This window comes from Mchenga conophoros, linkage group LG11 (assembly GCF_057382185.1).
Source record: "Mchenga conophoros isolate Kocher_MC1m ecotype Shallow Benthic linkage group LG11, M_conophoros_male_GT1.1, whole genome shotgun sequence".
Taxonomy (NCBI): Eukaryota; Metazoa; Chordata; class Actinopteri; order Cichliformes; family Cichlidae; genus Mchenga; species Mchenga conophoros.
In genome coordinates this window covers 16292349-16316359 of record NC_140536.1, presented here as the reverse complement: position 1 = coordinate 16316359, position 24011 = coordinate 16292349, and the positions used below count along the sequence as shown (strand labels likewise).

The window sequence follows — 24011 nt, the reverse complement described above, 5'->3', positions numbered from 1 at the left end:
TTCAATACACACATTAAGTATGCAGGACTTTTTCAACTCCTCAATGTGTCTAAAATTAAAAACACCCGGTCTCAGTCAGATGCTGAAAAACTAATTCATACATTCATTAATTCCAGGCTGGAGTATTGTAATTAATTATTTTCACGTTCTAAAAGCTTCCTTTTAATCCAAAATGTTGTAGTGAGAGTACTCAGAGGGACGAGAAAGATCATATTTCCCCCATATCAGCTTTTCTTCACCACTCCCTATCAAATCCAAAGTTGAATTTAAAATCTTTGTCCTCCTCACTTACTAAGTCTTGATGTGATCCCATTTTATCTTGAAGACCTCAGTAGCACATTATCACAAAAGAGCACTTTGCTCTCAGACTGCCACCTTACTTGTGGTTTCTAAAAGTAGAATGGGAGGCAGAACCTTCAACTGTCAGGTCACACTCCCATGAAATCAGCTCCCATTTTTTAAAATCAGACTAAGCTTTCCTTTTTGATGAAGCTTATTGTTAAAGCTGGATCAGGTGACCCTGTGATGGTGCAGGGTTATAATTATTATATAGGCTCATACGGCTACGTGATTTATGTGGTGCTCTAAGTATTTCATCTCCACTCACAGTTTTTCACGTCACAGCTGTTTATATACCGCTCCAGCATGTCATTAAATTTTTGTTTCCTCCCTCTCTTAGTCTGTGTAATCCTATCTCCCTAGGCTCTCTTTTTCTCTTCTCCCTTCCCTCACCCCAGCTGGTCACGGTAGATGGGTACCCCTTCCTGAGCCTGCATTTGACTGATGTTTCATCCTGTTTAAAGAGAGTTATCCCTTATCACCATTGCAAAGTACTTGCTCATGGGAAGTTGCTTGATTATTTGGGGTTTTCTCAGGAATCCTTTAGGTCTTTATCTCGCAGTATAAAAGCCCTCAAGTTAGCTAAATAAATAAGCCTGAATTCAGCTGAACTGAACTTTTGTTGTTATGTGGTGTTGTTAAAAAGCTGCCCAAGTTACTTAAAAGATTAACTAATAATACAAATATGTGACTATAATGTAAGAAACAGTGTGCCTTCAAATGGTTAGTCTGACCTTAATATTGTGTTTCCTTGTAATCTTTGTCTTTAATGATAAAATGTTTAAGCATAGCAGAATCCATTTTTATGCAACAGATCTATCTGCAGGATTTTTGCTTACAAATGCAAAAGAAAGGGAACAGTTATATCAGTTTAACTGAACACAGTGGACAGATGTGTTTCACACAGTCGGCTTTGTGTACACTAAACTTAAACTATGAGGTGTGTGTGTGCTAGATTTTTCCATTCGAGTTCAAAAGAGTTATCTCTTTATCTGTTTATTCAACACAGGCTGAGTCACAGTGTTGAGTCAGTGGTTTAAAGCAGGTTTGACCTGCTACATGAAACCTGCCTCACATCATCTGGAGGGGCGAGACGGCTGCAAAAACAATAACAAAGAGCACTTTGTGTCAGCAGACTACCAAAGTGACACATTTCATTATGCATGGTGGAGAGAATCTCCAGTAAACACTTTGATGTTTTTCTAAAATGTCAAAATACAATTAACATACAATCCAATTCAGTGTTAGCAGCATACTGCTTTGTGTTATGTGTTACAAGTTTTGTTTGGATTAGCAGCAAACACAAGAAAAGTAGGAATAAATGAATGAATGAAAATGTGTGAAGAAGATCGGATTCAGTGAAAGAAGTGCGACGCTTTCAGTTATTTTATAATGGGCATTATAACAGAGGAGCTCTACACACATCACAAATCTTGTGCTTACTTTGGAAGTGATTTTATTTTCTGTATTTCTGTCATCATGTGCAGAAGCAGAAAGACGTCACAAAATCAGCGTTTTGAAAAATAATTTTAATCACATTTTTCACAAATAGCTGCCTTGTACAGTTCTTTTGAAATATACTTACAGAAAACTTAGTGGACAACCACTTACCTGTTACCTGATCATTTAGTGTTTGCCTTGCTGGATTTACTGGCTGTTAACCAAAGATGACCAGCTGTATTAAAATATAAATGACATAACAGCATCAAAGTGATTCGCTTGCCATTGTGGAAGTCAGTAAGAAAGGAGGAAATTAGATGAATCATTTGAAAGAAATGCCTTTTGCTTAGCTTAATGCATCAGACAGACTTCAGAGCCGATAGTCAAACTGACTACATCACAATCCATCACAACAGTATATGTTAACTTTCCTCCTTTCACACATCAGATATAACTACAAGTCAGCAGGAGAAAGGTGAACAATTTGTTCTTCATTCAAATAGTTTAAGGATACTTCCTGTTATTTAGTCTTTATTGCCTTGTTGTCTTATTGAGGCCTAACATTTCATATAATAATTAGAACAGTCTGCTCTAATGCATCTGAGCAGGAAGAGTTAATGAAAAGGGAACAGTGCTGTCTTGGAAGCAGATGACTGAGACAACAAAAAAGAATATAATGAGGAATAATATAGCACTTTTTCCGCCTACTGAGGACAGAACTGTATTAGACACAGTGAGGAAGCTTAATGTGAAGGACGTGACTTATAAGAGGCAAAAACATTTTTTCCTTGATTAATGTAATGCTATGCGGTCAGTTCACCGGTTGATCCATGAGCATTACTGTGCCAACGTTACCTCCTGGTGTGCCGGTTATTTCCATTAATTCAGACTCAATGTGACATTAGAAATAAACCACAAGGAGGACGAGTGTCATGGCACTGATGAGAGAGTTAAGACTACAAGCCTGGGTTTTTCAAAATTCTCATTACCATTTGTATTAAAGAAATAGAAATGTTAAATGATATTTAGAATGAATGCGGTTTTTTTAGTATTTAGTGTCTAATGGTCTATTGAAACAGAAATGTGGCATTTGTTGAACGTAGTTGTTGCTAAAAAGTCTTACATCACCATGGATGTGGATTATTTTCCAGCACATCTACCTCTTAGGTACACATTTGGAATTTACTTTATGGGTCAAACACAAAGCAACACTAAAGAGAAACATAGCACACATTAATTTAGAAACCAGATTCAGCAACACTACAACACATTTCCTTGTTAAATGCCTCTATTATTAGGAATATATTCATATATCTGTATTTATATTTAGCTAAAATTACTATGTTTAAAAAATAAACTGTATTTGAGTTACATAAAAAAATCACTATACTATTTGAAGCACATTTAAAGCAAAACCTGCCGAGAACCAAGACTCCTCACTAACATCAAATAGATGGCGGTTACATTAAGGACCATGGAGCAGAGTGCATTTGTTTCCTGGCGTTGAAGTCCTGCATAAAATCTCCAATTCTGCAGCACTTTTATGACTGTTACTGACAACTAGCATTGTCCACCATGTACTTGGCTAATAATAGACTATGCAATGTTGAAGTAGTGCCAGCCATGAAGGCTTTTTTCATCTCCCTTGGGATTTTAGAGACATTTACAAACCAGGTTTCAATAGGAAACAAGATAAAAGTGAGACGAACAGAGGAAAAAATATAAGTACATTTAGTAGTAGGCAATTTTGACAGAGACAGAAAACACCATTGCCAACAGATGTGATTTACTCTAAGTGGCTTAAAGCAAGAGATGTGCTGTGTAGTTGCCATTTACAAATAATGGACCTGTCATATATGATGTGGGAAGACGAGGGTATAGAAAATGGGGGATGCTACTGATTCTTTGTGTGAATGTTTATGCAAAGGTCAACCTTATTATACTGATATACAGAGAGAGCACAGTAGCAAAAACAAGCTTGTCAAACAAGGCAAGTATCTGTCAGGGTTACAAGGCAAGCAGAAGCCTTGTTAGTGATTATTTAAGCTGCCAGAGTGCTCCAATGAGGGGAAATAACACTCTATTTATAAATTCACATGTCTCAGGGCAAAGTGTGTTCTGTCCTGGACTCGTGTACAGAGAGAGAGCAAGAATGAATGCTAACAAACACAATCGTAAATGCTTCTCTAGGATATTTCCATTGTTTTTTTGTTACTTACAGTAGATGTGAACTAGAAATCCTACTAATAAAATTAGCAACATTTGTTTTATGACTGTAGGTATAAGTAAATAATTCAGTGATGTTGGAATTTGTTGTGTGAGCAAAACCAAAAGAGATCAGAAAGAGCTGGCTGTACTTATGCGTTCTCGCATCACGAATGCAATGTACGTGGCATTTGTTTAAAGTGTGTTGGAAACCATAAAATAAATATAAACCAAAAAAGTCTGAGCAGTTCGTACAGTCTTACAGTCTGATGGAAGAAGTGCTCCCACCACCTTTTTCTTTAAAGAGTTAAAGGAAATACAGGATTCTGATCAAGCCTATTCAAGAAGGTGAAAGCAGTGTAATTCTCTTTCATGAATAAATCATTTTCTCCCCCTTTCCAGCCTCGATTTTCCTTGACAGATGCCTGTGTGTCCTCTTCCATTACCCATGTCATTTCCTCTCCTTCAAGTGCAATTCCTGCTCTTGTCCTTAACACTGATCCCTGAGGACTGACATGTAAAGGGAGGGAAGTGATGGGGGGGGGGTCACGAGGAAAATTGGTAAAAACTATAAAAAGGTTGCAGTGGGTGCATTAAAAAAACAGACTTAAAGACAAAAGAGCACATAAGATAATTAAGACATCTCTTTGTTAAAAGTAATAATCATTATGAAAAAGAAAAAAAACTTGCAGAATGACACAATATAAATCCAATGCTGCCAGATGGACAAATGCTCAACCAGCCAGGCAGTCACACTTGAATATCGCACCTTACCAACTGTACAGTCAGCTACACAAAAGCTGTGAGAACCAGCTTGGAGGCCATCAGCTTTCAGACAGGCAGCTTTCTATTCATGAGGCAATCAAATAGATATAAAGCCGAGCTCATGAGTTAGGCTCACACACAGATAGATATAACTGCTGCTGCTACTTTTATGCTTCCTCTCTACTGACACTAGATAAAAGAAGCTAGATAACATAATCCAGTATGAAAAAGTGTTGCGGTTAGAGTTAGCCATACATGATAAATGCTGGGGAGGAGAGAAAAGAAGAAAGAGGTAAATATATAGGGGAGGGGTTATGGGGTGGTTGAACGTAGGGGAATGAAGTTTAAAGAGTGCTGAGAAAAATTGGAGTGGGTGGTCAATATGGAGTAAGAAGGGTGCAATAGAAAATAAAGAGTCAAAATCTGTGGAAAAATATGGAGAACATAAGCAAAACCAAGACGACGTCCCGGGGTGACTTTTCTGTTTCTCAGCTGTTTGTGTGCCAGAGACTTGAGTTACACCACAGTCAGCTCCATTCCCCCCAGACACCCCACACAATGGATGATTAATGGTAAAAGATGAAAGTAAAGCAGCAACATAGCAGGAAGAAAATAACATTGGATATGGGGAGAGGAAGGGTGTGAAAGGTGTAAAATGAGTGGATGGAGGAAAAAAAGACAAAATGTAGGAGAGACAGCGCTGAGGATTGGCTTTCTCTCTCCTCTGCCACGGCTAATTTCTGATTGTGTTTGTTTCTGTATCTCATCTTCTGCTTTTCATCTTTTATTCATGCGGTTTCATCCCCCTACCTTGTTTTTCTTCATACATTTCTCTCTGTCTCTCTCTTTCTCTCTCCCTCTCCCTCTGTCTTTAACTCCAGACTGTTAAATGTAGGTCACTCTGTCTGGAAGCTCCCCTCTCCTTTCTCCCTCTCTCTCCCTTGCCACTCATTCAGCCCATCGTTTCCTGCCTCTTCTTCTCCTCCACTGGGGATGCAATTTGTCTGGGCTGGGAGCCGGTTGCCGGATAGCTTGCTCGCCTGGCTGGATACCGCTGTACTGGATATGATTTATATTGCGTATGGAGAGTGCAGGAGCTGCACAATTATAAGGCCCGGCCGCATCTATATCCTGGAATTAGCGGAGACATTTCCAGTGCTTTTTCCCTAGCAACGTGCAGGTGGAGATTGAGCATAGCCAGAGCCCAAGCTGCTGCAAGACTGTTTTTTAAAAGAGGGCAGGAAAAAACCTTTGGCATTGCCCCTGCCTTCTTAATCTCGTCCAAAAAAGAAAAAGACCCTTGGAACGTTGCGTGTTCGTTCGCTTCCAAAATCCACCACATAGGTCCAAATTTCGTTTTCTTTCCTCTCACTTTTTGTGTCTCGTTATTGGCAGGCAGGTTGAGTTGTGCATATTCCTTTTGTCAGGATGATGCTCCGAGCCTCTTTGAAACAACTTTCAGCACAAGGCAAGAAAACAGAGATTTTTGAAAGGTATTTCTGGATTTTACAGCAGCTCTCCATCAAGAAGCGTAAAAATATCGTAGTTATGTCAAGGCTTTGCTTGCTCCTCTTCTCTCCCCTTCCAAAAAATCTGGGAGTGGAGTGGTGAGTGTGTGTGTCTGCTTCCCCTGCTTGCCGCAGTGCAGTGCGACTGGCTTGGAGAAGTGAGGGAGGCAAAACGCAGACTGTTGCTAACTCTGTGGTGGCAGACTGGCAAAAAGAGTGGTTGAATTGTGTGGAGCTGGATGGCTGCAGTTTTAGTAGCACAAAAATCAGCTGAGGCTGTCAATCAGCCATCACTCACTGTCAAGCACAGTCAAAACAAACAGCCTCGTGCATTAGTGGGAGCGTGAGTGGGTGTGTAAGTGGGTGTGAGTACAACAGTCATCACCTCAGAGACCATGCAGACAGACACCCTAAAATTCATATAGACAAAGACACCTCACGCACAGACACGCAGACACATATGACTGCACATAAATACAGACAGCACTTATCCTGACTAGCAAGGTTTTTGCTCTGCCTCTATATTTAGTTTAGTCTCCTGTAGTTTAGATACCTTAATGTAGTTTTCAACTGCCCAAAGATACAGATACGTATCTTTCTCTGTCTTATTGGGTTGAGAAGATCAGGCATTCATACAAAGCTTATCATAATTAACTAAAATTAGACTAAAACTAGGTTTGAAACAACCGATTACCTGGAAGAAAAAGAAAAAATGAGAAAAGGGTACTTATGAAACGACCTAAATTCTAAAATAAAAGTACAGATGAAAGGTCTTCAGTTTTAGTCTTTGACATTGAATTGAAATTCAGCAACCCCCAAATAATCAGGCTTTGGTACACGTATCTTTAAATCTTAAAATGCCAGTGCTCTGTAAGAGTATTTGAAATGCACACAGGTCAGAGGAGGACCTGACTTACCACCTCTTTCACCTCTCCTCGGGTGTCTTCAAAGCTTTTTTCAGAGGCTTTCCTTCAGTCATTCACATTTTTCCCCACTCCTTCTTGCTTGTTTTTTCCCTCCTTCTCGTCTTCACATGAGCAGGGCCAAGGTCTTCAGATGCACCTTTGTGTAAGGCTCCCTTTTTTTTCACTGACCCGGCTGATCCCAGTCTCCCTTTCCTCCACTGCTAAAAGCTAGCTCACCTGCTTTTGCCACTGGTTTTCCAGGTCCTTCAGCAGGGTGGCCCGCTCCATGTCTCGAGTGCTTTAAGATTTTTTTCAAATGCTACTTTCATCTTGCCCTTGTCCTTCCTCCAGGCAGCACTGCCTGTTTAATTTTAAAAGAGTTTGTCCTGAGGGGAGGTAATCTTCTTTTCTCCTCATACTTACCTTCATATCTGCTTTCTGTTTTGTGACCTAATCTTTCAAAGCAAAATTTAGCCTGCTGTTCTCTTCCTTGGGATATTAAGGAAATACAAAAGGATACAATTTCTTCTATTTTCTTTCTGACTTTAATGCATTCCTCTATCAAACAGTTCTGTTTTCAAGGTCTGGTTAATTATATTATAGCACATATGTCTCCAAAGAATACATATGGACATCTACAGTTATTCAGTTATTTAAAAACACATTGCTATGGAATGAATGTACCTACAGTCAGTGGAGAGCCATCTACATGTATGTCTGGTGCATTTTTGCTTGATAATGCAGTGATATCTAAGAGAATGTGAGTTGTAAATATACTGTTTGTGCAGTGCAATTAAATATAGTAATCTAAATGTTTTTCTAAGAGCTGAACAGCTGGTGGTTATTGAATTTCTGTTGTCAGCTGACTAAGACTCAGTTCACTAGCACATGGCTTTCAGCATCCAGACTGAGATAAGAAACATGGAGGATGTGATTTTTTTTAAAGCCTTCAACCTTTGAAACAAGTCTTGTACAGTTCATGTTTGTTTTAAATGAGAGTTTGCATTCTTGAAAAAAACAAAACAATTTGAAGGCAGAGCCAACTGCTTTTTCCCTTTGTTTCCAATTCACACAATGCTTGTTTTGTGTCATCACTGCAACACACAGCGAGTGTAAAATAGCCACTTACCAGAGATTACATTTAACCTCTGTCTGGTTTGTTTAAACCAGTGTGTGTTTAATCTAATTTAAATTCCCAATCAATGATAATCCACGAATATATTGAAAAGCAAAGTAGACATGCATAAGAGGAATATCCAGTGTCAAAATGTTCTGATTCCTGCACAGAGCAAAATGGTCGATGAGGAAGAAAAGAGAAAAACACTGCTATAGAGGGCCTAAATACAGCAGTGTGATATTGCAGAAACAAAGATATGTCATTCTCCTGATGATAACTGAGAAAATGTAAACACAAGTGACAACCCTTTTAAAACCTCTCTCTGGCTGCCCTTTTTTTTTTTTACCCCTTTCCCCTCTCACCCCTCCCAACCTCTCCCCCATCCCTCTGTGACATGCACATACACATTGTCAGCCACATCCATCCATCCCATGCCTGCTAGGTGTGAAGAGGGAGATGGCAGTCGGTAATTGGTGAGAAAGCACTTTATCACTTTGCTGGAGAATAGATTACATCCAATGTGTTTCTAATATGATTGAACATAGAGAATAGAAATCATATCCCCTCTTGTCACAGAAACCCCAAAGCAAACTCCTAAAGTGAAAAACAAAATGCAGTACTACATTGCCCTGATATTTGTAATAAAATGCACTCTGATTTCACAAAACTGCTCATGATGGATGCTGGAAAGAACTAAAGTTGTTCTGTTTTTCTAAAAGGACCACAACATACAAAAAAGTGGAATGTAATTAAAGCCAATAAAGAAAACCAAAAAACAAACAAACCCACTTACACACATTGTACTACATCTTGCTGAGAGCAAATTGTACCTTCTTGCTAATTGAAGTCTTTAAAGCTGTAAGCTGAGACACATTTACATCATGTACTCATGTCTGCACAATCAAACAGCATTTTTACAGGGCTCTCAATAGGTCTGCCCATGATATGTTTCTCCAAATGCACTGTATGAAGGTTTAAACTTGGGAATAAATCAACACAGATCTTTCATTTTACATCTGTTTGTGTTCCATCCTCTACCCTGAAAACATACCACAAGTCACTGACTTCCCACTGACAAAGCATATTCTTAAAGACGTGAAGCAGAGAACCATTTCTTGTATGCTTCGCAAATGTGCTACTTGTGTTATATATACATAGACCTGGTGCCATTTTATGTAAAGTGGAGCGCTGGTGTAAAAGACGGCTTCTAATTTCTCCAAAACTTAAAACCTTATTGAGATGCTCGTTTGTTTCTTCCTTCTTTTCTTTCCTCAATTCTCTTTTCCTTTGACCCTGATATTGACTGACTGCACCATCACTGAAAGAGCAGAGCTTAACTTTCCTTATGTCAAAACTGTGTAACTGTGCGTGTGTGTTTGCCATCAATTCTCCAAAGAAGATCGTTAATCTCAGGAGATGTGAACCACACACATACGCTGCTGTCTCATCACCTGAGGTTCACTCCAGGGAGCCTTCCATGTGTGTCATCCAGGCACTTTGCCTGGGGCAGGTTAGGAGGTGTCTCTGGAGAGGTATGCCCCACACTGACACAAACGCACACGTGCGCACACAAAAACGTTGGAGGTGACAAGGTGACGCTATGTCTCTGTGATACCTGGTCTCTGTCAAAGCTCAGTGACAACTGGTCACCTCTGACTTGACACGACTGCTCGCACACACGTTGATGTGTAAATGAACTTGGGCATATGCACACAGAGATGCGCATGATATAAGCTACTCTATCACACCAAACAATGATATTTTGAAAGTGCAGCATTTTGCACATGAATGTCAGATGTCAATCATCATATTTAGTTTAATACACATGCATTAATAGTAATCTTTCTTTGCCTGCACCCAGAGCTCTTTATACCCTGCTACACTCTGTGTTGGATGACAGAATCCAAATGGAAAGCGACACTATCTGTGTTCTTTTTTACCATCTATACTGTATTCATCACTATGCTCTCTAGGTACAACTGTTTATTTAGATGGAAACTGATATTATATCTAATTTGGGTCTAAAGCTGACAGTGTGGCTACCCCACAAGCACATTTTGTGGCTAGAGTAAAGGCTTTCTCTTTAACTGGACCACTGGGGCTGACACAAGCTCATTGAATATATAGCAGCACCCTGTGTCTCACAGAAAATAATCAAATGCCTTATAACGATGCACAAAAACAAAATATTTATACGTATATATATATTTTCTCACACACCATGATAAGTTCAAGGCACATATACCTACTCTGTGTGTCTGTGTGTGTGTTTGCATTTCACTTAACCATTGCCTTGGTAGTTAAGCCCTGCCTGTGTTTGCGCTTCCTAGAGAAACAACCTTGAAATGCGACAGATGTTCAAATTCACCTTTCTGAACTTCACAAATCAAAGCAAGACCACTAATAATAAGCTCCTGTCAGTTTAGAAAAGGGGAGATTGTGGGGGTTAAAACCAAAAAAACCAAAAACGTATATATGCACAAACATACACGCTCCCAAACACACACCGCCAATCATTAACAGCTAAACTAGGGGTCATACTTTGCAGCTGCTCTTTCTGGATAAGATAAGACTTTGCTGCTGTGAAAGAGACACTGTTGTGTGTTCTTTTGTGTGGATTTATGTCTGCATCTTTGTCTCTATCTGCGCTTGAAAACACCTGTTCAAACAAAGCTTTAGAAATATTACTGAATAAATACATTTTATATATACAGTAACCAGCCATCTGTCTGTTATAAGGTTGTAAAGGACCCTGTTGGGGTCATTGACTTCAATGACTTGAATATAATAAATCAAAGAACTTTATTGTCTCTATTGTAGTTTAGTAATACATGCTGTGGGTCCTACTGCCATGTAGATCCATGTGCTTTCAAGAGGTTGAAAGTTTTCCTGAATTTCTGTAATTCTTTGGATGCCACCCATGCCCAGATCATCAAGTTACAGACCCCTGGGCACAAATGTTTGGTGGACCCTAGCCAACTTCTTTTAGTGGTCACACTGTTTTTCTTTCTTCAGTAATCAGACATATCATACAGGAATGTTGACATCCATGTACACAGAGTAGTTTGAAATGAAGGGCACTGTGCCTTACTGAAAAAATGAAAAGTAACCATCACAATACAACTTCACAACAATCTCTAAAAACTTCCAGGCCATGCACTGGGATTCTCCTTTAGAAAAATGAACAGGTAGGAACAGAGGTGTCACTGCTCATCACTGCTTTTGTTACCTGTTGAAGTTCAGGACCCAGCCTGCTGGGCTGGGGTCAGCATTCACTTAGTTTTAACATCACTCTTGGTTCTTGGCTAGCTTAGCGTTAGCATGCTATCTAGGGTTGCCAACCGTCCCTTAAAATACGGAATCGTCCCGTATTTCGAAACAAAAGTACACGTCCCGTATTGAGCTAATAAGGGACGCACTTTGTCCCGTAATACAGTGAGAATCAAAAGTAGTCTATAAATGTTTATGGAATTAACGCTTTGTTTGAAAACATAATTCCCAGCCCCTCTCCTGCTTTGTGACCAATGAGCTGACAGCACACTTATGACAATTCGAGTATGACAATTCAGATTACCGCTCATCTCATTGGTCGAGGAAAGGTCGCTTACGGAGAAAATACCGGAAGACAACAGATGACCACAACAAGAAGCATGGCCAACAGGGAAACAAACGCCGTCACTGCGGTGCAAGTCTCGGACGACAGTACACCTAAAGCTGGGCAGACACTGTGCGATTTTTTCAGTCGCGATATTCAGCTCCTGCTCAAACTGCACGATTGACTCGCAGGGGTTAGAAGTTGGTAGGTCACGATGCAGGTCTCACACTATACCGCCCGATGCTCTGATGCGACCTGAGTGCTCACACTGTGCCTCCATAACATGAAGGTTATAACAGAAAATCTGTCGCTCGCTCTCTCTGTCTCTCACTCACACAGACACACCACCAGCATCAACTTTGCTAAATTGCTAATGAAAAACATTGATCAGGCAGCTGTGATTGAGCAGCAATGTAAATCCAACTATTTTCACGGTTGTTGTGGTCGTGATAATTTTGTGAGGCCACATCGAAAAGGCTCGGATGAGCTTTTCAAAGTTCTACAAGTTGTGCCTCCATCGCTTGTGTCCAGATCACACGCTGCACTGCCGTGCTGCTCCGTCTTTTTCACGGCGTTTACGTGTTTGCGCGCGAGCAGTGTGAGCGCCTGTGGTGACACCCTCACGAGCGATTGATGATCGGGAGCTGGTCGTGAGGTGTTAATCACTTCTCGTTACCCCACGTATACTACACGACGCACGATGAAGGCCAAAATCGGTCCGATCACTCAAAAATCGGCTCAAAATGGGCCAAAAATCGCACAGTGTAAGCCCAGCATTAGAGCAGCAATGTTTGTTCCCCTCAGAGAAAGGGAAGAATGGGAAAAGGAAAACACCTGGCTGGAAAAAGTTAATATGGGCATGTGCAGTGAATATCAGCGCTATGTGGCCAGAAGTGTGATAATATAATTTATTTTGTGTAATAAACAACTGCAAGGATAGATGATTACAACAAATAGATGACTAATACATAAAAGTAATACATAGATGAATAATGATGATGAGTTATGATGCGTAATCATGGGAACAAGCGGGTTTTCAAACGGGAGCAGCTGATTAGCATTAGAAAAGCTGAAATAATACCTCAACTGAAGCCAATTGTACTAAATGCACTAAATGTGCACTGTTACAAGAATATTTTTCGTTCTATTGTTTTCTATTATTTTAAGTTAAGCAGGACAGAGTTCTTTTAAAGAAAGATTTACTTATATTCTCAAAAGTTAAGCATGACAGGCTTCTGTTTAAGAAAGAGACCTGTTTTATGTGTTAATGTTGTCATTTTGAGCTAAAAAATAAATGGCTAAATGATCATTTGTTTCACATGTGTTCATATCACAAAGAATAGAATACACATCTACTTAAATCAAATTCAAGTCAAAGGGTTAAAAAAAATAATTTCACACACAAAAAAAGAGCTAGAAAATTCACCACACTGGGAAGGGTGAAAACAACTGGGTCGCCCGGCCCTGGCCACGAGGTGTCCCTTATTTATTTTTCAGGGAGTTGGCAACCCTAATGCTATCTGTGCAGATGCTTGCAGAGAGCTAAATTTGTGTGAGCAGTGTAAAGTAGTTGTTTCGTCCCTGGATGCAGTTTGCACTTTACCATCATGTTCTTGTCCTTTTGTGCAATAAAATTAAAAGTAATGTCCATATCTACACTGCGGACTGCACAGCTGCTTTCTTCTTCCAGCACACAAACCAAAATCAGTTGATTTAGCGCAGTGCAAGTGGAACTGATATACTTGATTGATAGGCAAGCAGATTAACATTTCCAAGAAACTGAACTACTGGCAACCCATCCCTACTTCTCATCACTGTCTTTGTTACCTGTTTAAGATCTGGCTCTGGCTGCTGAGCTGGTCAGTATACAATCAGCTTTAACATCATTCTGGGTTCTTTGTTAGCTTTGTGTTTGCATGCAGTCAGTCTAGATGCTTGCAGACAGCCAAAGTTGTGTTAGTAGTATAATGCTGTTGTTTCTGTCCTGGATGCAGTTTGCATTAAACCATCGCAATCGTTTTCATTTCATGAAGATATGGCATGCAGATAACTGAAAACACAAGTAATGACATAATTGTAAATGAAGTTGCGGTTGACAGTGGTATTTACTCTTGCAATTAATACAAAATCATTATATTTAGCAACTTAACACATCACATTACTAAAAAAATGTAGAGTGACTACTAACATGTTACTTTGGAACATTTTACACCCACCACTTAGGTATCACTTTTTTTCTTTTTTCTTCTATCATGCCCTTTTCAGTCCTTTTGGAAGTGCTGAAATACTCTTCCAAAGCTAGCTGACTTTGGGAGAGACAACTAGTCTCAGCAATATATGGAAGAAAGGGGCAGGTTGTACATTGTCCCCGTGACATGTGCCCAGAATGCCCATTGGATAAACCCAGATGCCACAGTCCACAAGGTGAAGCAGAGGGGAAAAATCCAAGGCCTTTCCAATATTGGGGTTATATCACTATCCATTAGTTTTTGTTGTGTTCAGCTCTCTACAGAGTATAACATAAAACAGTGTTATTCTTGTTGTGCTCAAAAGAATAACACAAAATCCTTGAAAAAAGTATTTCAGCCTTTGCCGCCGGCCCAGGCCCTTCCTATATAATGGTCTTCTCATTTCACTGATTACATCCTTTTACAGCTACTTAAGGAGGCAGGTATGTGGTCCATCTGCAGACTCTAATTCAAGTGGCATGCATTGTCAGAGTGTAATTATAAACATCCGATCCACTGGTTATCTTGATTAACTCTTGCGCAACCAACATCAGGCAAAGTAACCATGCAGATTGCTGTGTGGATGTGCACATTAAAGTGTTGAGCTTCTGTTTAGTATTCCACGCTCTCTGCTAGTTTGTGGAGTGAAAATAATTAGGAGTGTTAGAGATAGTGACATGCCTGAGATGCATAGGAACACAGAGTTCATTCATTTCCATGAAAAATTGTGGAACAATTAAAACCTTTCACAGTTTTTTACATCGCTGACACCCTCCAGACATCCATTACCACCACTCGCCTCACTACATGCTTAATACTGCAGTTGTGGCTATTTCTTTTGGAAGATTGCAATAAAGGTCAACCATGGCTGGGATGAACAAAAAAAAATGTGGTAGTGGAAAAAGCATAACTGTTAATTTAATTGTGTTTGTTAATGCTGGTGATTGTGTTTCCCAGCTTCACTCTACATCCCATCATATTTTCATAAGTGATTTCATCATTAAACTTTGTATTTTCCTATTTGCCATTCTGGGATTTCCATTACTTATATTCCACTTATATCTATACTCTTTGGGTTTTTTTTTAAATTATTTATCATGAACATTCACGTATTTAATTATTAAAAGGCCAGTATTTTTTAATAGATCAACTACTGTTATGATTCAAGCAGAATAAAGTATCCCATATGGAAAAGATATATATAAATCTTATAAAGTTTGTATCTGTCTTGTGTGAAACTTGTATGAAAAGCATACAAGAGTGAAAACAGATGTAAGATCCCTTGAAAAATTATATAAATGAAACTTGTATGTTTTGGACACTTACTAAAACAATATATGAAAGTAATGAGAAAGTGGCCACTTTCATGAGTAAATCATATAAGTTTTTACTATTTCTTTTCCATATGAGATAAGCAGGGTTTGTGACAGCCGGGAAGTATAACACCTTCATCAATATTTAAGTATGGGAAGATTTAAGTTTTCATGATACCGACTGAATGCACCCCGAGTGGGTGGCTGACCATATGGTGTCAGTGTTCTGAATAACAGATGACCTCAGATCAGATTTATCTTCGGGAGGGAGATGGGGCGAGAAAGGAAAGAGAGACGGGGTTCTTTGGCAACAGTGTTCACCTAACATTCATGCCAATAAAACAAAGTGGGCTTGAGAGTAGAGAGAGGGAGGCAGAAAGCAGAGAAGGAGCACTGAATGACAGATGGGTAAGAAGAGAGAGTGCACACAGAAAGAAGACAGAAGAAGGAGAGTTAAAGAGTTTTTGCTGCTCTGTAGCCTGTATAAAGACATAAATACCAAGTTCCTGACGCAATCTAAGACCCAAGCAAAATTCAGTTTGTACTTCAGTAGAAAACCTGACATTTCTATAAGTCTTATTTAAGTGGCAGGATATTCAGAAGCTTTGAATTCCACCTTTTTTTCCTCATGTTTATGTTTATTTTTACCATCTTACCCATTTCAAGTCGTATTATATTTTAAGTGTAATGTAACATAGGATGTAATGTGTGCTAATGTATTTTCTTACACGTTTTTATGCTTAACTTCATTTAATTGTGGTCATTCTATTTGGTTCAAGTAAATTTGGATCTGGGAGGGGCAGGGAGAGAGAGAAAAGAGAGAGAGAAAAGAGAGAGAGGGCGAGAAAAGTTAGTGAAGTGAAAAATGGAGGGAGGAGTTGAGTGAGAGAGAGAGAAAGTGTGTGAGAAGGAAAGAGTGAGGACAGACAAAGGAAGTTGGGGGCTTGGGGTGTGTACAAAAAGAACACCTGTTGAGATTGGGGTTGGCACGCGACCCACTCCGACTCGCGTGGCAGCTGCACCTTAGTGTAACAATGGCAGTAAAAGAGAGAGACGGAGAAAGCGAGAGGAAAGTTTGAATGCACTACTTATCCTTTTAGGTCGTGCGAACCTCTGTGTGTGTGTGTGTGTGTGTGTGTGTGTGTGTGTGTGTGTGTGTGTGTGGCATGCTAATGTTTACAGAGAAGGTAAGGGGGGGGGGGGGGGCAGAGTGAAAGAAAGACAGATAAGTGTGCCAAGAAATTGCCGTGTATTCAAGTTAACTGTGAAACCAAAACTAGGTGGAAGGTTGCATTTATGTTTTAGAATAGAATAGAATAGAATAGAATAGAATAGAATAGAATAGAATATACAACACCTGCTCAAGGTACTGAATGAGGTGTTAGGTTTAAAAGCTTACCAGCTGTCCCTCCAGGTGCACAGAGCTCCCAAGAGTTTGTTGGAAGAGAGGAAAATGTATGAAGAAGATATACTACCCTTGAAATTGTTGTCTGTAATTATTATTACTACTGAATTTGTACCAGCCTCAACAGACTCAAGCTGAAATGTGTGTGTTTTTAGCTTTAAACTTGTACAGTAAATGGTCATTCCTGGGCTAAAGCACAGCGACTTCTATAGCAAAGAGTGAAACTGCATCGTGTTGTCCCACATTTCCATAATAAAAGACGCATTATGGCAAAGTGTGAGTTTACGAGTTAACATTCTTATATCCATTGCAGTTCTGCTCCATGAACACACAAATTGGAGCCCAATTACCCACTGCTTTACTTGGATGCACTGCAGATACGAGGCCATATTGAATATAATTGTATCCAGTGAAATGCATCCAGTAACTCTGGCGACTGTACTTTCATACTAATTTCCCTGTGGCGGTCTAAGTCACCTCTGACTCCACTTTCATTAAGACACTGAACATCTGATCAACTCTCCTGGTCTCTCTCTGTTACACAGACACTTGGCACTATTTTTTTTTAAATTATTATTTAGATTGATTTTTTTAATGTGAAGAAACAGGCATGCTCCCCTGGAAGCCAGAATCATTAAAGTGGTGACTGTTTTCAATCTTTTTTTTAACACCACCATATTGCTTCCATTTCCAGTTAATTCCACAGCCTGTTCTACCTCAGTGCAGTCTGTTATACCTTATTCCAACATACCCGCAGATACACGTTCACTCTGCACAACCGTATCGCTTGGATGCCTCCCTGTCGCACAGAGACATTATGTAATTCACCCCTGGTAACTGTATTCAATGCTGGGGTTGATCTCTTTTTACTCTCCCTAAATTTTCTGTAGCACAGACCGAGACAGGGTCCTCTCCGGCTATGCGACGCCATCTAGCGTCACTCCTAACTCCGCATTGTAGTTTAAAGCCTTCCTACGTCCTACTCTCATTCGTCTCTTTTCATTTATGTGACTCATTACATTTAAAGTAGATTAAATCACAAATTGTCATACTGGGTGAACTGGATGCCCCGAGAAAACAGAGCCTACTACGTGCTGTGATTGCTTTAGGATGATAATATGTCTACAAGCAAAATATGTTTTTTTTTCTTTTTACCCAGATACTTTTTGCGCACCTTTATTAGGTGCATGTGTTAAGATTCAGGAAAACAAGATAAAGTGATGCTGTCTGTTGGCTTTCTGTTTTTGTACACACGTTTCATCTGATTGTGGTCTTACCTTGCGCTGTGCCGTGCGTTTCTCTCTCACCGGTGCTTTTTGTGTTACGAAAAACTGCACTGAGTGTCAGTTTTGAGTTGTGTGTGCGTGTGCGCGCGAACGAGAGAGACAGAGAACAAGCGCTCTCGCAGGCGGTTAATGCGCACACACATCGCACACACAGCCTACTTCTTCTTTTTTTTTCTCCTTTTTTTCTCCCTCCTCGCTTCTCTCTTTCTAGTGCGCTGGAGAGGGTTCGTTCGATATGTGTTATGTGACAAAAGACCGCCCAACCCCGCCTCGGAGAGAGAGAGGAGTGAAAGCAAAGCAAAGCATATATACAGCTTGGCTGTCTTGGAGTCTTTACTCACACCAGCCAAACTATCATGTCAGTCTGCTCGCACGGTGACCACCTGTAGGCAAACTATCACCAATTAAACTAATTATCGCATGTTTCAGTCAGTCGTTAGAATGATAATCAGTTTAAATGAGTGATCCCATTATAATATAGCCTGCAGTATACGCCAGATAACCTTAGAGTGTGTTATCTTTAGCATTGCAAGCACACGGCAATGGACCACTGTATCAGCTGGCTTTATTATAGGTGCGCACCATGCACAATATCCTCACTCTCTGTGTGAGGATAATGGAAGAAAAGGAGGCTGGTTAAAACAGAGTGCGTGGCTTTTGTGCCGTCTCGGGCGCGCTGGTACAAACTGCACTGTGTTTAAACGGCCATATGGTGAAGTATACTTAGCTTTCCTATAGCAAGGCTACATGTTAATGATATACACATGGGCTGGTGGTGAGGGGGGTGTTCATAACATAAGCCAATGTCTCTTTAAAAAAAATGAAGTTTCTTGTTGTATTCTGGAATGAGGTCAGACACGAGGCTCCTCATTGCACGCGCTGATTATTATTAGATTCCATTTTTGGCCAATCGGCGCCGAGGTGGGCGTGAGTCTGGCGCGGAGGCAGGCTAGCGACAGGATTTCATTGGTGGATTTTTATCGCCGTTGTATTACGGGAAGGAATAAATGCAAGTAAGGGGGCCGGGCCGTGAGGGCTGCTTGAATCGCGACTGTAGTTGATGGGAGGCGGACAGTGTAACTCGCTCTAGCTGATTTTTTCTCCCTTACACAGCATGCATGGCTTTTGTTTCTGATGCAGAGAAAAGCACTTACCCTACACACTGTACTTGGGAGCCCTTTGTAAGTGCCCGAGCGCACAGTGTGGCACCCGGTCTGCGCTCTGCAGCTGCATAGACTGTGCTCAGTGGCCCCCACGGCTAAACTGGTTTTTTATAACAGAAGGGGAGACTGAGAGACTGATTACAGGGTACACAGTGGAGACTGGGCTACCATCCGTGCTGTTTTAAACGCCAACAGAAGCTGGAAATTAAACTTTTTTTTTCTTTTTACGCATCTAGCCGACTGAGGCTACTCTGGACTGAAGTGTTGCCGAGTTTACTGCGCATCTCAGGAGTGAATTATTTCTTGCACTGGCTTTTACTCGGCTCAAACTGTGAAGAGGAGGAGAGAAAAGAGCTGAGTTTGCTTTAATAGTGAATCAGAGGAGCAAGGAGAGAGGGAGAGAAAGAGCAAGCACACCGCTCTCCCCCTCTGTCTGCACAGCTGGGCAGCATGGTGCAGAAAATGAGCCACACAGAGAGCACCACCGAGGCGCTGTCCTTCTTCGCCGGGGACTCGAGCTCCGACTCCGGGGCGTGCATGGACCTTGAAACGGCCGCTTCGCCTCTCTCCCCGGGCTCCACCGCTTCTTCGACCGCCGGCGACAAGTTGGGAGACAACCCGGCGTGGTGTAAAACTCCCAGCGGTCACATCAAGAGACCCATGAACGCGTTCATGGTGTGGTCCCAGATAGAGAGGAGAAAAATCATGGAGCAGTCCCCGGACATGCACAACGCCGAGATCTCAAAGAGGCTGGGGAAGCGGTGGAAACTGCTCAGAGACAGCGACAAGATCCCCTTCATCAGAGAGGCGGAGCGGCTCAGGCTGAAGCACATGGCGGACTATCCCGACTACAAGTACCGGCCAAGAAAGAAGGTAAAATCGAGCGCATCCAAGCCCGCAGGAGAGAAGGGGGAAAAGCTCAACTGTAGCTCCAACAACACCAGCACTAAGACGTCCTCCTCTTCGAGGAAGACCGGATCCAAATCACCCAGCAGCAGCAGCAAACCCCACAAATCACTTTTCGGGAGCAGCAGCAATAGCACCAAAGCATCAATGTTTGCCTCTGAGCACCCAGCAGAGCACCACCACAACTCTCTCTACAAGTCCAAGTCCGTCTCCTCCTCAGTAGCCAAGCAGATACCTGATGGCAAGAAGCCCCGACGAGTGTACGTGTTGGGGAGCAGCGGGACTAGCTTGAGCGTGAGCCCGGCGTCTTCCGTCGTGGTCCCGGCCAGCCCGACGCTCAGCAGCTCGGCGGACTCCAGCGACCCGCTCAGCCTGTACGAGGACGCGGCCAGCGGCAGAGAGGAGGGTGCGGACTCCCCCGGCAGCAGCGGCAGCTTGGGCGGCTCTTCGGAGCGCCACGGTGGGCACACGTACAGCAGTCGGCGGGCTTCCTCGCCTACCCCCTCCGGCTCTCACTCCTCCGCCTCGTCGCACTCCTCCTCGTCCTCCTCGGAGGACGAAGAGTTCGAGGACGACTTGCTCGACATCAACCCGAGCCCCAGCTTTGATAGCATGTCGCTGGGGAGCTTTGGCTCCTCGGTGCTGGACAGGGACTGGGATTTGAACTTTGAGTCCGGCTCCGGAGGGTCCCACTTCGAATTCCCCGACTACTGCACACCCGAAGTCAGCGAGATGATCTCCGGGGATTGGCTAGAGTCCACCATCTCCAACCTGGTGTTCACGTACTGAGAAAGGCAAGAGACGACAGGTAACATCCTGAAAGCAAATTAATAATAATAACGAGAAGAAGAATGAGACCACAAACAGAAACGGGGACATAAGTGGGCGCAATAGTTTGTGTTATAGGTTTAACTGCATCAGACTATTAAAGCCCCGCTGAAACTACCCCCCAGTCCTTTCTCGTCCCCCAAAATAGGCAAGAGGCTGCATATCCTTGGAGAGCTACACTTTAAAGCAAATAAATGCCTTTTCTAGGCTACTTTTCTTTGGATGCGTCGACTGTGGGACTTAATACCAACACGACAGTGAAGGGGGTGAAGAAGAAGAAGAGGAAGTAGTACTGGAGACTGAAAACGCTCAGTCGTGGACTGTTTTGAACTGAACAACTTTACTGTGATTGATTTGCACGTCGTTCACTTAATCAATGTTGTTGACGATTTAGCAAAAGAAAGAAAGGAAAAAAAAAGAGACATTTTGCAACTTTTTACCAATCGCCAGGTGAACTTCACCACTAAAAAGGTACAGAAATGGGACTGCCGTGCGACATTTTTTGTTGTTGTGGTGTGTCACTAAAGAGGGATTTAAAAAAAAAGAAAGAAAAAAAAAGTGAAACCAAGGTGGGTTGGAGTTTTTTTTTAATTTTTTTTCTAAGTCGACTATTTTCTCAAAAAGCAAAAGGAAAAAAACACGTTAAGCATGATAGCCTACTTTGTTCCTATCTTGTGCTGAGATTTTCTGTGAGACTGTCGAGCAGTTTAAAAACTAGTATTAGGGTTATTTAAATGGATAGGTGGCGCTCGCTTCGGTTCTTCTCTTTAAAAGAAAGGAAGGAAAAAACGGACATTGAAATAATCACCAGCTGTTGTAATTTTTCAGACTTCAGGATTCAAACGCAACTTCAAATCTGTGCTGAACTTTATACACATGTTCTCTATGATTCAGGACCAAAATTCTTTTAATGTTTTCGAGATTTTAACTATAGAGAAATCCTCACCGGTTTCGCTCTCTTCTTTTCCCCTTTTCTCCTCCATCCTTTGAGCTTTGTTTTGTACATGTATTCAGATGCCATTTTATATGGGATGTTGTATTTATATACTGGGCCAAGCATTTTTGACTTGATCATTTTTTAATTTCTTGTATACATGATCTAGTCCTGTATTATTATTATTTTCTTACACGATTGTTTGTCAGTATGTCTGTGTCTGTCACATTTCCTTCTCAGGCGAAGGGCTAGAGTTTAAAAAAAACACACAACTTTTGATTTCTTTTTTTATATTTAAATGTACACACTTTTGGACACTTAAAAAGAGAGGAAACAGTTTGATTATTTTCTCAGTGTATTTTTGTACAAATCTATATAGAAACTGGGGGAGTCAACAATCGGTGTGTGTAGCCTACTAATACAGCTGTATTGGATTTTCTAATTTTTAATACCACCGGCAGGCTGCTTTTCATGCTGCCTTCAAGTGCTTACAGTAAGCTCGTGTGCTCTAAGGTTTTGTTGCCTGTCCAAACGTTTCCCCCACATTTTTTCTTTCTTTTTTCTTTTTTTTCTTTCGCAAAAACAGGCAACAAAACAGACCTTTTAACCGCGGTGCCAATTGTTTTTGATTTTAGAAATCAAAGGCACCAAACTACATTTACCTACTGACGAAATGAAGGAGCCCCCGTGGCTCAGGTGTGTAATTCATGTTTTACTTCAGTAAACAGGCAAACTTTGCGTGTCTTTTACCAGCATATGCTCTTAAGACTTCTCTGATATCCAGTCCCTAAATATTTCAATATCCTGTATTGACCGTAGCCTGCAGGCATGACATGCTTAACTTCTAAGGATTTAATTGCGATTTGCCCGACAGCACTTGAAAGCAGCATCAGCCTTTGTATCAGCCTACCTTCAACGTTTACAGTGCCAGACTGCAGGCTCCTTAAAGACACAGGAACGCATTGTTTCTGCAAGCTATTCCTGTGGGCCATGTGGGTTTAAGAGCATCACTATCTTGAGCAGCCACTTTGCTTTTGCATTTCCTGTCAAATATCTTGCCTGTGACAACAACAAGGAGATTGTAGCTTTAAATTTGACTTATTTCTTGATGTTTTCATTAACTGATGTCACATTTGCCAATCAACCACTGGATTGAAATAGCACTAGCGTTGCAGCAAGTAAACAACAAGGATGATAACATCAAGCGTATTCAAATTTCAGACTTGAGTTCTGCAAACACCTACTTGTACTGCGTTTCTCATTGTATTTGAATATATAATCTTTTCTACTTGTGGGCTAACTATTAGCTAATAATTGTTTTAGTATCTTTATGGCATGGTGAATAGCATTTGTATTTCAGATTCAGGTTATTAGCTGTTGTGTTTTTCAGAAAAAAATGGAAAAAAAATGAGGAAAAGCGATGAAACGTGAACTCGGTCTTTGTATATTTGACTGTATCATAAAGCAAAAAGATTGTGTGTTTATGTACGTTGTTGCTATCGAGGACAGGCACTGTCTAGAGCTGCCATCTTTTACACATCATTACCTACATTCGAGGTGGTCAGTTCAGACTGTTTTTTTATATATAAATATGAAAGCATTTTTAAATATATTAACTTTATTTTTCATCCATCCTGTGCAATATGATGTGTAGAATTATCATTTATTGTCTCTAATCATGCCATAAACAAAAGTACCCACCCTCATTTTGAGTCTCAGAGAAAAGGGGCGGGGACTCATGCCAGCTAAATTGTGTCCATTCACTGCCTGTCAGATTGTTGATACAAACTTGTGTACAGAACTTTTTCAAGGAAGGAAATAAATATCAGCTGGAACTGAAACTCAACAGCTTTTTTCTTTATTCATGAGTGTTGTTTTTTTGTTTGTTTTTTAATCTCTCTTTCAATGCCACAAATACCCAAGACATGATACATTTGTGTTATTATGTTCCAAGTTCATCTCCTAACAGTAGTTGTCCAAACTGTGTTTAATTATTACATTATATGTTGTTAAGTGTTTTCTATAAGAGGATGAAGATTTTTTACTCACCACTTCAGCTGCTTTTAATTGGCTC

The 24011-nt window shown here is 40.9% G+C and overlaps 1 protein-coding gene and 1 long non-coding RNA gene across 2 annotated transcripts; one reads left to right on the top strand and one right to left on the bottom strand.

Annotated features, from left to right (window-relative positions):
- Positions 1 to 1847: 1847 nt before the first annotated feature.
- On the bottom strand, positions 1848 to 6559 carry LOC146563816 (uncharacterized). The gene is made up of 2 exons (XR_014894366.1): positions 5560 to 6559; positions 1848 to 4494 (listed from the first exon to the last, which is right to left on the bottom strand). It is a non-coding gene; the product is annotated as an uncharacterized LOC146563816 (long non-coding RNA).
- Positions 6560 to 18894: 12335 nt separating this feature from the next.
- sox4b (SRY-box transcription factor 4b) lies at positions 18895 to 23778 on the top strand. The gene has a single exon (XM_085291129.1). The coding sequence runs from the start codon at positions 19720 to 19722 to the stop codon at positions 20962 to 20964; it is 1245 nt and encodes a 414-aa protein (XP_085147255.1). The 5' UTR covers positions 18895 to 19719; the 3' UTR covers positions 20965 to 23778.
- Positions 23779 to 24011: the final 233 nt, after the last annotated feature.